This window comes from Cupressus sempervirens, chromosome 1, assembly GCF_028749045.1.
Source record: "Cupressus sempervirens isolate cs-2001-9-10 chromosome 1, ASM2874904v1, whole genome shotgun sequence".
Taxonomy (NCBI): Eukaryota; Viridiplantae; Streptophyta; class Pinopsida; order Cupressales; family Cupressaceae; genus Cupressus; species Cupressus sempervirens.
In genome coordinates, this window is record NC_143118.1 from 137,528,053 (window position 1) to 137,540,937 (window position 12,885).

General features: G+C 31.7%; 1 protein-coding gene across 1 annotated transcript; it reads right to left on the reverse strand.

Annotated features, from left to right (window-relative positions):
- Window positions 1-8,425: 8,425 nt before the first annotated feature.
- On the reverse strand, window positions 8,426-12,279 carry LOC149576555 (uncharacterized). Its single transcript, XM_089816601.1, has 11 exons — window positions 11,829-12,279; window positions 11,638-11,731; window positions 11,220-11,233; window positions 10,895-11,119; window positions 10,573-10,644; window positions 10,373-10,459; window positions 10,249-10,287; window positions 10,048-10,146; window positions 9,132-9,303; window positions 8,867-8,976; window positions 8,426-8,764 (listed from the first exon to the last, which is right to left on the reverse strand). The coding sequence occupies exons 1-11, from the start codon at window positions 12,135-12,137 to the stop codon at window positions 8,663-8,665; spliced, it is 1,323 nt and encodes a 440-aa protein (XP_089672727.1). The 5' UTR covers window positions 12,138-12,279; the 3' UTR covers window positions 8,426-8,662.
- Between the last annotated feature and the right edge of the window lie 606 nt (window positions 12,280-12,885).

Consider the following 12,885-nt stretch of genomic DNA (forward strand, 5'->3'; position numbering starts at 1 on the left):
TTATTTCTTTAAAAATATATGTAGATTTTTGAAATCATAATTAAAAAAATTAATTATTAATTTCAAATTTTAATATTTTATTTTGATAGGTAAGAGGTCGAAGCCAAGATCACTTATTATTATGTGTTGTGATTGATTATTATTATTTATTAAGCTCGTGTAGATTCGAACCCAAGACCTCCCAAATAAGAGGCTCAAAGTTTACCATTATGTTGTATGCTCTTGCCTAGATTTTAATAAAAACCATATATATATATATATATATATATATAGGAAATTGCCAAATTCTATTAAGAACAAGGAAGAAAACCCCTAGTCTAGCTCGAGACCATAGTCCTGTATAAAAAGGGAGGGGAACCTCCATTACAAATAAAAAGGGCATACCCTTGGTTTACATGGCCATAATCAGATGGTAGAGGTGGCATGTAGCCTTTAAAAGTGCCTCCAAGCGAGTTTTTGAGCTAGCATACCAATCCTTACATATCAGAGTTTGAATTCAAAGAGCCTCTTTGAAAGGGATTATCCCTTCAACGTATATATCAAAAAGAGGACTATAGCAAGAAGAGGGACAATTTTTAACATAAAAGATCAATAATAGGAAATTGCCGAATTCTATTAAGAACAAGGAAGAAAACCCCTAGTCTAGCTCGAGACCATAGTCCTGTATACAAAGGGAGGGGAACCTCCATTACAAATAAAAAGGGCATACCCTTGGTTTACATGGCCATAATCAGATGGTAGAGGTGGCATGTAGCCTTTAAAAGTGCCTCCAAGCGAGTTTTTGAGCTAGCATACCAATCCTTACATATCAGAGTTTGAATTCAAAGAGCCTCTTTGAAAGGGATTATCCCTTCAACATATATATCAAAAAGAGGACTATAGCAAGAAGAGGGACAATTTTTAACATAAAAGCTTCTAGATCCTCTACACTTAGCTCCCCTGCATCCACAAGATAGCCAAGATAAAAGCACACCATAGATTGAGGGAGGGAGATGGTTAGTGGCTCCCCCACCCAAAAAGAGAGAGAACATAATTCATCTTGATATAATAGGTTAGCAATTGTAGAAAAAGTGATAGCTAGCCCATCTAATAGAGAACCAAAACCACAATGATCCATTAGTAACCAACATAGTTGTAGGAAAAGATACTCAATTATATCAAGCTTAGTATGAAAAGAACCCTTGCATTAGCATGAAATAGACTAGAGTAGCTAAATAATCATAAAGAAATATGTATTTATGGCATGTTAATTTAGAGAGTAATAATAATATTCCATCATAGAACAAAGTATAGATTTGTGTCACCATCTATGATACCAAAACTTGTTTTGGTCAAATCTCATTTCTCTATCAAAAATCAAAATTTTTCAAAAACTAAAAATACCCTTTTATAGATCTCAAATTCAATATCATCATTATATAAATTTTTTAGTGTTTTGATTAGTTATAATATGTTATAATATCAAAATATTATAAGTCGATATTTCAACATTTCAAAAGATGCTTCCTCAAAAAAGAGAAAAAAATAGTAAATCATATCAAAAAAATATAAAAATAATATTTACCTCTAGAGGAGAGAATCCTCTTCACGAATATGTATTTTTTTTTCAAGAAGGTATAGATTTGATAGGGAAGTTTTGACGGGGGAAAAACTGTTGGATTCTGATAAAGTCGAACTTGAGTACTTATAACAAAGAAAATATACATAAAAAATAATTATTTCTTTTTTTGTTCACTAGCTATACATGTCATCTATAAGATATTTTCAATTTAGAACAAAAAAAGATGATTTACATATACTTGTTTGATAGGAACTACACCCTATATTTTTTATAGTTAAAAAAGGGACTTCAAAATAAAATAAAATGAATAAATTATTACTCAAAAAAATTATAAAAATTATAGACATAAAATTCATCCAATTCTACACATTTCATCAATTTACATCATCTTCATATTTTAAACACAAATACCATTTTTTTTGGTCATTGATGTTGAACTGTCACATTCTTATATCTTGTTTCTTTATAAAAGGTGACATAGGTTTGTGCTTTTACCTAAGTAGGAGACACAAGCTCCTTAATAGCTAGATGCCCAACACAATCCAATCCATTAATGATCAATCTAGATAAAATTAGTGAAGGATTTCTCTTGTTTGGAGGTTTAGAAGCATAAGGGTGGGTAGCAGGGGAAGGGAGACCCCCAAACAAAATTCCTAGGAGGGATATTTTGAGACAGACAAAAAATAGGAGCTTTAGAATATATCTGAGGGTTGGGATAAGAGACCTTGAAATCCTCAAAGTATTATATAGCTCAACTCTTTATCTTTAACCCTCAACTAAGGAATTCTATAGGAGTTGAGATTGGGGAAAAGATTAGGAGAACAATAACCCTTATGCTTCATGAGTCGAGCATATGTGTTGAATTGGGCATTGTTAAGGTTAGTGCTAGTCAACAATCATGTTATTCACAAAATAATAAACCAACCATACAACACAATAGAATTTCATCACCCATGAGGAAAATTTGTAATAATAATAATCCAAGGCCATGATTAACTGAGGGCCTTGTATGAAAAACCAATTTGTAACAATAAAACCCAAAACCATTGCATATAGAGCTCAAAATAATGGACCAAAGCTAGAGGAATGCATAGGCTTCTGGGGAACTTAGGTCCCCACACCAAAGCACTTTTCAACAATTAAGGAATAGTAATGGTGTCCAAAGACCATATTCTGCTAAAGGGATTGGAAAAAAACATGAACTTTGAGGGCCAAGATACATAGGAGAAGAGCTAATAAGATGAAAGGGCCCAAACATAATTTAATTTTAAGAACATCTTTTTTGGCTGTAGAGATAGTCCAAGAAAGATAGTTATAAACTTGTAATCACAAGATCACATATCATAGCAAAAAGAAAGTAGGCCAAATCTTTAGAAAATATCAAAATACCACAAATATGGTAAGAGAGGGCCCTACATAAAAGTGTAGCTACAACGAACTACTAGCTACATAATATTGAAATGCCAAGCTCACCTAGTCTATATTGCCTCATTCAGATCACACTAAGATACATCGAAGCATAAGGAAAGGAAATAGAAAAAGGCCCCCCACCCTATATCCAATGAAGTAAAAGGTGAGAGGAGAGCTTGATGGAACCTCAAATTTGAGTGCTCTTGCCAAATTTCACAAAATCGAGATCCAACCCTGAACAACATTTCAATTTCACGATTTCAGGATATATGAAATTCTTAGACTTTGATTTCATGATTTTGGAACTGAGTCTCATGTGATTCTCTGATTTCGGAATTGGACTTTCAGTTATGCTCACAAATGGAAGATATCATTGGTCTCCGATTTTGTGATTTCGATGCCAATAGTTCTCAAACATTTTGTAGTTTCGAGAATCACAAAGGAGGCATTTATTTCATTAATAAACTGGCATAAGAGGTTATGTCAAGGATTTATTTCATTCGTCCAATTTTCTCTCAAATATGACATTAATTGAGGATGGCTCGAGCGAAGGATTTGAAGGAAATATGGTCATTAAATGCATTCTGCTTTGATCATAAATATAAGGACATTTAGTAAGTTTATTATTTTATAGAAAAAACCAATCTTGTGCAATTTTATGTGTTTGTTTTGCAAGGTAGAAGATTTGGGTTTACCAGTACAATCATGTGACAAGAATGCAATACCTTGCCTTTCCTGGTCATGCAACTTGAGTTGGCACCAATTGAAGAAGACTAATTTGATGTCATCAACAACATGTATGCAAAAACATGGGATTTATGGACAACATATGCCTGGTACTAGAGTGACTGCCATGAGATCTTGATGGAAGAGGAAAAAGAGGAAGCTTTGAATATGCTTGTCGGAGTGCTGGACAAGGAAGTGGTTGAGCGCTCAAAAGAAATTCTTGATATGATGAGAGAATTATAAATCTCTTTTTGATTGTAATTAATCTGTAACAAGTTGTAGTTAGTTTTTATTTAGTTAGGATGAACATGTCTGAAGCTTCTTTGCATCCTTTCGTCATATTCTATAACAAAGGATACCAGGGCCTTGTATAGATAGAGATAGAGACAAAAAGGAAATATAGACATTGTCAATATAGGATAAATAGCAAAAGTTAGATACTGCATCTTGTTATAGCCTAGTTGTACCTCATTTTTAGAATTAATAAAATATATCGTGTTCTTTTCTAAAAGATATTTAATTGGTCATTGATTTTTTTGAATTTAAATCTCTCTTGGATTTATACTATTTGCAGAACAAAATTTAGGCAAACTAGTCAAAATAGAACTCATATCCTTATTCATGTTTTGTGTAATTGGTCTTCATCTTGAAGTTAAATTCAATTATTTGAAGTTTGTTAAAATCTCTCAGTTTGGCTACTTATTAGTTGATGGTGGCACATCCATCTCCAAGACATACGATTAATTTAGTAATTGTTAAAGTTGACTCTACTCTCCAATTCATAAGTTATTGGTCATATCAAAATTTAGAAATTGAGGACTATTTTGTGGAAGGTAAACAATTAGTATCAACTCGCTTTCATGTGCTATTACATTTTGTTTGAGATCATCCCTATTTATTGCAAAATTTGTTATTATAATCAATTTCTCCTTGAGAATTTTTGCCAACTCAAGAGCATTCCTGAGTCTGAAATCACAATCATTATTTCATTACAAGTTAAGGTACAACCACCTAGGTCTCGCAGAGCCTGAAGTGTGGAGATTGAATAAAATCAAGATTCAATCTTCTTAGTTGGCTAAAATTGTGTTGAGTTTCCTAGCATCAAGTAGGAAAGCTTGTAGGAAGTCGACCAACAATTTTGTGCACCATCAGATTGACAATTCTACTGGGGAGAGTTGTTCACAATTCACATTGTGCAATTACCTAGAGATTTTCAATTTTATAGACCAATAAATTGAGAAAATAAATTTGTAGCTTTACTAGAGCAAGAACTCAAAAGACCTAGTAAGTAGTGTTTTCTCAAAGCGAATCTTTTTACACTCTATTGGAGTATGAAATTTTGATTGAAGAAAAATTGGCAACTCTACTATTTTGTGTGTTCAATTGTGTGTACTTGAGAATAGAAGAAGTAACATACATTCATCCTTGAAGTTTATGTGGGGAAGAAGGTCTGTGCATTTTGGAAAATATTTACAGTATACTTTAGAAAAAAGAAGGAGAAAAGATAAGCAATCAGCGGAAATGTCATTAACATATAAAATTTTTGCAAAAAGAGAAAAACATTTGTGAGATGACGATCAGATAGATACTCAACATGAAGAAAATCTATTTTTTGAATGGAGCTTAAGGCGATTTGGAGCCCACCAAATTGTCATGAATCATGTGAAGAAGAAGACGATGAATAAACAAATGAGGATGCTCAAAATATCATAGGGGTATTAGAAATTCTATAGTCTTTGAGAAGGGTTACAAAGGCGTTAAGAGGAGTTCTCAAAGAATTATTGGAAAAATATGGCTTGAGTAGAGATGCTATTACTACACCAAAGCGTGTTGAAGAAAAAGTAAATAAAGACAAAGGCCAGTCATCCAAATACACCCCCCATAAAAATACAAATTCCTCTTTCAATACTGTGCATAAAAATCCATTGTATAACAATGAGGAAAAAAATAATTTTGTTGACTAAAATAAAAACTAGGAAAATAGAGACGTGAACAATTGGAGGAACAATACTGTTAACAATCAAAACAATGCGAGGAGGTTTAACTTTAATCAAAATAATCAACTGGCGAGAGCGCATACGAACATAGAAGGATATAAGCAACTAAATTTCCGAGGAATAGCAGGTTACCCTAATCCTATATCCAATGATATGAGATGTGGTATACCTAAATTCTATGGGGAAGGAGATCAATTTGTAGAAATACATGTCACTAATCTTAAAAGTACCATTGAAGAATTAGAAGAACATAACAAAGATGTATTCATGAAATTATTTGTTCAGTCTCTAACTAATGAAGAATGGTACAAAGGGTTGCCTAAAAATTATATAACTAGTTGGCAATATTTTGTAGACTTGTTCCTTGATCAATTTGGGAACCATATTGACACTTCTTTTGGGTCTCATGAATTAGTCTCATGAATTAACTAGTATGAAGAAGTGGCGTGTTAAAAAATATATTAAGGATTTATGTTAATTAACTTATTCGAGCAATTCTCGCAAGTGCAGTGTCATCAACAAATTGAAGACGAGAAAGAGAAGGTGACCCATTATCCCAATGCCATCCATGAATTATGTTTTGAGATACCTAAAACTTGATAAATCAGCCCAAACCTTTAGCTATAATAATAAAAAGATAGAGGGAGAGAGGATCACCCTGTTGGGGACTCCTAGAGGCCCCAAATAACTGGGATGGTTGGCCATTAAGAAGAACATAGAATGAAGCAAAAGTAACACAACTCATAGTCTAGCTCACCTATTCTAGGCTGAAGCCAAAGACAAGAAGAACATTTGCAAGGAAACTTCATTTGACTCTATCATAGGCCTTAGCCATATCCAACTTAGTAAACATAAATTTCTCCCTTGAAGTAGCCATAGAGTGGATAACCTCAGCAACAATAACCACCCCATCCAAAATTTATCTTCCTACAATAAAGCCTCCTTGTTCTTCTGAGATGATTTGCTTTCCTGATAAAGTTTTCTAGTTGTTTTTCATTCAATTTTTATTTTTATTTTCCTTTTCTTATCTTCATTTTCTTTTCTTATTTTTTTCTTGAACTATTAAGATTTTTCATTGATGTAATTTGAAGGATTAACAAAAGATTGGTTTATAAAAGAAGGAAAATAAGTTTGACTATTTAACATTTTTAGTGTAAAAATCAAGTCTTAAAATATATAATATTTAAATCATCAACATATTTTATAGTTCCTCTTCCTTACAAGACACTACTTTTACAAATCTGCTATAAAAATTCTAAATCAGATACAACTCTGCTATATAAATTCTAAATCAGATAAACAACTTGGAGGCATTTATTCATGTCTCATTTGATTCATTGTTAATGCAATTGGAAACTCAATGCTATATTTTGAAATTCCAAAAGCTGAAGTGACAACCGGTCTTTATTGCTACAACTTAGAGTGATATAATAACGTATTTTGGTCTTGTGCCATTTATACATCTCTCTGCTTGATCGGTGAGCCTTTCAATATGTCTCTTCGATGTGATCTGTGTTATGTGAGTCCTCCTTGTATTATCAACACAACTCCCTTCGATTGCTTTTTCATATTGTGCAATGCTTGAATCCAGATACCCTTTCTCAATTCTATCACCAGGGAAGCATGAAACATATTGTTCCCACGAGAATACTATTACGAAGCTTAGGCCAACGCCAACACATTTTGCCTTTGATTTTGACAGTTATGCTTTTAGGGATAGATATTTTTTCGATGAAATGATATGTTGAAATGCTTGTCGATTGTATATATATTTTAAATTTTTTTCTTAGTGTGTGATGTTTAAGGGTAGTCATAGCGTCAACAAAAATTTGGCGATGACCAAAAAAAGCATGAAGAAGGCTATGCAAGAGTGTTTAATGTTCTCTGTTGTTTTAAATTTTACCAGAATTTAAGATTCCAATAGAAATACTCTTTTGGTTTTTGCGATCTTGGATGTATTGTGTTGGATTGTCCTATAGTTGTTGATGTTTTGTAGTTTGAATATGCTAGGGAGCTGATTGTAAATTGGCTTTGAGTTGTTCTTTCTAGTGGAGAAGGTTTATCTTATTTTTGAAATTAATTTTCCTTAATAAAAATATATATTTAGATTTCAATTAGTTTTTAAATTTTATTAATTAAAAAATATGGTCCGTTTCTCCTTAATGAAATTATTAAAGATTCCTATAATTAACATATGATTGTATGCTAAGGTGACATTGAATATTAAGTTTTTTAATACAACTAAGTAATTTATAATCTCATCAATTATCTAAACACACAAACTTTCATTGATAATTGGAATGTACAACAAGACAATTCAAGTTTTTGTAAATCCAAAAAGTCAAATTTAACTTTGAATATAAGTAAAAATTAAATCATATTATATTGATGAAGATATTTAATAGAATTTTTTTTTAAGTTCTTAGAAACTGATTTTTACTAGACACATTTAGATGAAGCTATAAACTAAATTAGGGTTTTGAAAGACCTTAAAACCTTGTAGTCAAGAAACAACATAAACTACAATAAAAAACACAACTTTTGATAATACAGACCTTAAACCTGTAAAAAGGATGACAAGAAATAAATAATGAAACCAAAAGAATCATTATAATCATAGAAGTTTGAATCTAAACCTCTCCATAAAACTTTCTATTAGAACTATAAAATGATTCATGTAAAAAAAAATTCTTATTTTTTTCTAAAAAGATCCATACTTGAACAAAGAACATTTGTTAAGTTCTACAATAACTCTGTTTTCCTTTTTATTTTCCTCAAATATATCAACTGACTCAATGTTCTACAAGAAAACCAAATCTTAGAAGAGATGAAAAAAGGGGGAAAAATCATTAAGATTTATTGGTCTAGACAATTATTGCTCACATATTATCTTTCAATATGGTAGGTGTGTTATTGCCAATTTACTTCGTTTTTGCTGAAGTTATCTGGTGAAGTTTTCTGAATGAGATCAAGTGGAACTCACAGAATGACATGGAATAATCTCCGGTTGTAAGGGAGTTTTTATGGTGTGAGAGCAATTCAATGTACTTGTATTTACTATGCTCTCCACCTGCCAAAATCCAAAATACAGGCACCATTAGAAAGAAGCAAAACCATGAGGAAGAGAATAAAATAAAATAGAGTCATCAAAACAACTAGAGAAAGATCTCGCCTTTGCAATGTTCCTGAAGAAAACAGTGATGTAATTATCAGATCTATTAAAAGCTTGAATGAGATCCCACAGCACAACTTGTGGCTGTGCAATGGCTCCTTCAAACCAATCTGCATAGCAAGTTGAAATTGTTTTAGGACATGAAAAACTTCATGAATTCAGATTTAGGACATGAAAAACTTAAATCTTGAAATTTAGAGTGTTAAATATACTGAAAGCAATAAAATTGAAGGATGGTATTGAGTACATATAAATAATAATTTACCAAGTCCATATGTATTCCCAACTCGTTTATCATATCTCCAGACTGCTTTGTGTTTTAAGAATGGAAAGCTTGCTGTTTGAGATGAATTGATTACTGCTGCATTCAGGAAGCTGCTTAAAGTGTAATCTTTAGGAATAGGAGCATAAGTCTCATCTATGAACACCTCCAATCTCTTAAGTTCAATCAGGTAGAAAAAGATAGTTATTTCTTCAGTTAATAAGTTAAAAATGGAAAACAAAATTTATTCATATAAATGTCATTTTAAGAATTTCTAGTTTACAATTAAAATAATAATAATTTTGTAGATTTTCAACAGAGATTATTTCGATTGGCCTCATAATGGTGGAGGTCACAAGAAGTACCTCTTCCTTTGGGCATTTAACATTTCTATTAATTTTTATGTGCAATTCAGTCCATGGAAATGGATGTTTAATTTGTAGATTGCATCAGTGCAAAATTATCCTTATAGATTATAACTTATGTGTTGGTGCATTTTAGGGGGCTGGATAGTCATTTCTACTCAATGGGGGCTTGAACTTAGTGGACAAGAACCACTCTAGAGTTTCAAACTCGTGAGCACAAAAATGCGGTGAAGTTCTAAACCCTGTAAACTCAGTAGTCTAGTGGGGATTTGAACTTCGATGATGGAAATAAAAACAATATACTATAGAAATAAAAGTATGGAAATTATAATATCTTAGTTTCTGAAAGATTTGAACTTGTGACTTCTTTTACAAGAATACAAATTCACCAATTCAGATGGATGACCAAATTATAATTTGAATAAAAGTTCTAAGTTCTAATATACAAAACTTACCATTTAATAGATAATACTCTATTTTTATAATAGATCAAATATACATAGATAAATAATACTCTACTTTTAGAATAGCTATAAATAATAGTTTAGTTTTACCTCAAGATAGCTGTGAAACAATTTCACATCTCTATGCTTAGACATATTGAATGTACTCTGGGATGGATTCAAGGCTCTGCCTCCAGCATCTAAAATATACTGCAGCAATTCACTGTTAGATATCTCAACAGAATATTATCTTATTAGGTTGCTATAGCCATCCTTAATACATTTTAAAAGAGATTCTCAATAATATCTTGCCTGTAATTTGTACGTTGCCCCAGAATAAGACCAAATGCCCTGAAATAAGGTTTACAGATGAAATGGGCTTAGTAATCACAAATTCAGCAACAACTCCACAAAAAAATTACGCTTGCTTTCTTACTTGATAATATGAAAGCCATGCAACATTGGGCTTTTTCATTGTGGTTTTGGATGCTTGTATCTTCAGGCAATTGTAATTCTTTTTAATCTGGAGAAACATTTTTGCTCATAAACAATTCATGTATATGAAATCTATATATATATAATAATAATAATAATAATTATTCTAAATGAAAAAATATGGAAGTTATGTATCCTTACCTTTTTGTAAACATATGTTGCCCTTTTCTCGCAGTTAAAAAAGGCTGCTATATATCTTATCCATTCGGCTCTCTGCATGAAATCATGGTCAGTTCAAGTGGATAATATTTTTTTTTCCCAAATTGATTATATAAAATTTATTTTGTTTGTTGTTTTCTTATTGAATTTGCTTAATCAAAAGCTGTATAAAATTTTCTGAACAGTCATCGAATTAGTGATTTGCTATTACTCACCACTAAAAACTTGAATTTTGAGAAACCTAAAGGCTAAATAGATTCGACTAGCAAAAAAGTTCTTATTAAAATTTGCATTTTTGGATCACCTTGAGAGGCCCTGGATCAAAAGTAGAATCAAAGCTTATATTGGTGCAACGAGTTGTTTCACTGCTTGGAATTAACGAGGTGAAAACTCCACCATATGTTGATGTTTGGGCAGGATCTGAGGCATCGATGGGCTTAATTTTACCCTGCCTTATATACTTCAATACACATGGAGATGATATGTATTCTGTGGTTACTCCTTTCATCTTGTACAAAATCCCCAACAACTGCAATTTACATGTCAAATTGCTCAGTCTTTTTCATCAAATCTATTTCATAAATTCATTACCTCTTGCTCTCAAGTATCTCAAATTTACAGGAACCCACCTCAAAGTATGCCACTGCAACACAAAAAAAACACCATTTTTGTTAGTTAAAAGCTTAAACATGACAATTGTTTACCAAAATTAAAAATATGATATTTAAAAGATTGTTTCTTGAATCAACTGTACATGTTTTTGAATCATTCTCTCATACAGGGTTAAGTATGATCGATCATTATGTAGATTCTTTTTAAAATCACATTCAGAGATCCAAAACATTCAAGAACATACAGAGTTAGGTGTAATCTATTATCAGGAAAACTCTCTTTCAAATGACATCTTGTGATCAAAATGTCTATTCAAAATCGTATGAGTTGGTTATAAAAACTATATGAACTGTGACAAACTAATGCCAACTATTTGACATTTGAATAGACACTGAAAGTTTAACTGATTATTTGTAAGAGCCAAATTGTCAATACCTGAAATTGTGCTGTCTGTTGTATAGTTATTCAAGGGAATGTGGAAACTTCTAGCGGTCTTACACTGGTCAAAGGCAGAAACATTGCTGTTTTGCTGTAACATCCATGGAAGAAAAACAACAAACAAGTGAGATGTCTAGAGCAATTTCTATGAAATCAATCAAGAGTAGATGGATCAGACAATAGCTTACCTCCATAAGCTTATAAGACATGTTGTGAAGCAAATTCTTTACCATTTTGAAAGAGTCATCATAAGAAATTGTAAAAAGATTTGCATCTTCAACATATGGTTTCTCTTTCTCACAGCAATCAAGTTGCTCAGAGTTTGTCAAAAGCAACAGACTTGTGAGTGTTAGTAACAAAAACAAGCACTCAGATTTTTTGGGTCCCAAGCTTCCATGCATAATCTTGAATTCATTCGATGAGTTTGTCATTGGTAGAGATGAATAAGAGATAAGGGGCACTGAAAGTAGTGTATTTTTATAGACTGGTTTGGACATATCTACTCAACTTGGTTTGTGGAATCAGCAACTTGCAGTCTCAAGTGGGCACGTGCAGAAGCCTGTAGAATGATTTGTAGTTTACTGAGTGGAGTAAAAGGGAAGGATCCATCACGTGTATCATGGTCAAAGGGATTAAAGCCTTATGAGAGGGGAAAAATATACTCTTGGTTATGACCAGAATATAGAGCTAAAGAAGAAAAAATATATTTTCAATTTCAAAAGTAGTTTTCTCTTACTTCTGTTTTCTTTTAATTGAGATAAACATTTTTTTATGAGAGTATGGATCTTATTATTCGGACGCGGCTATCCTCTCTACAAGGATTTTGAAAATTTCATCATTTGATCTTCATGATCTGCATAATTTGTACTCAAAAATAACAACAAAATTGCATTTTGTCTAGAGATTAGCCTATCCCTTTTATAAGAAGAGTTCAAATAATAATACAATACTCAAAATTGATTTTCTATTTTGTCAAAATTATTTTTAACTATGAATCTAAATTTTTAGTTTCAATAGAACACATCTATTTAAGAATACTTCAAAATATTAGCTATATTATACAAAGCATTCAACCTTTGTATTTAGTCTGTTTGCTGCGAGAATAAGAATATGGGAATAGGAATACATATTCTAGAATTGTTATTCCAGAATTGAGAATAAGAATACGTATTTCTATTCTTGTTTGGTTCAGTGGGAATTCACAGATCCAAAAATTTATGTTTTCTAAAATAAATAAAATGAAAT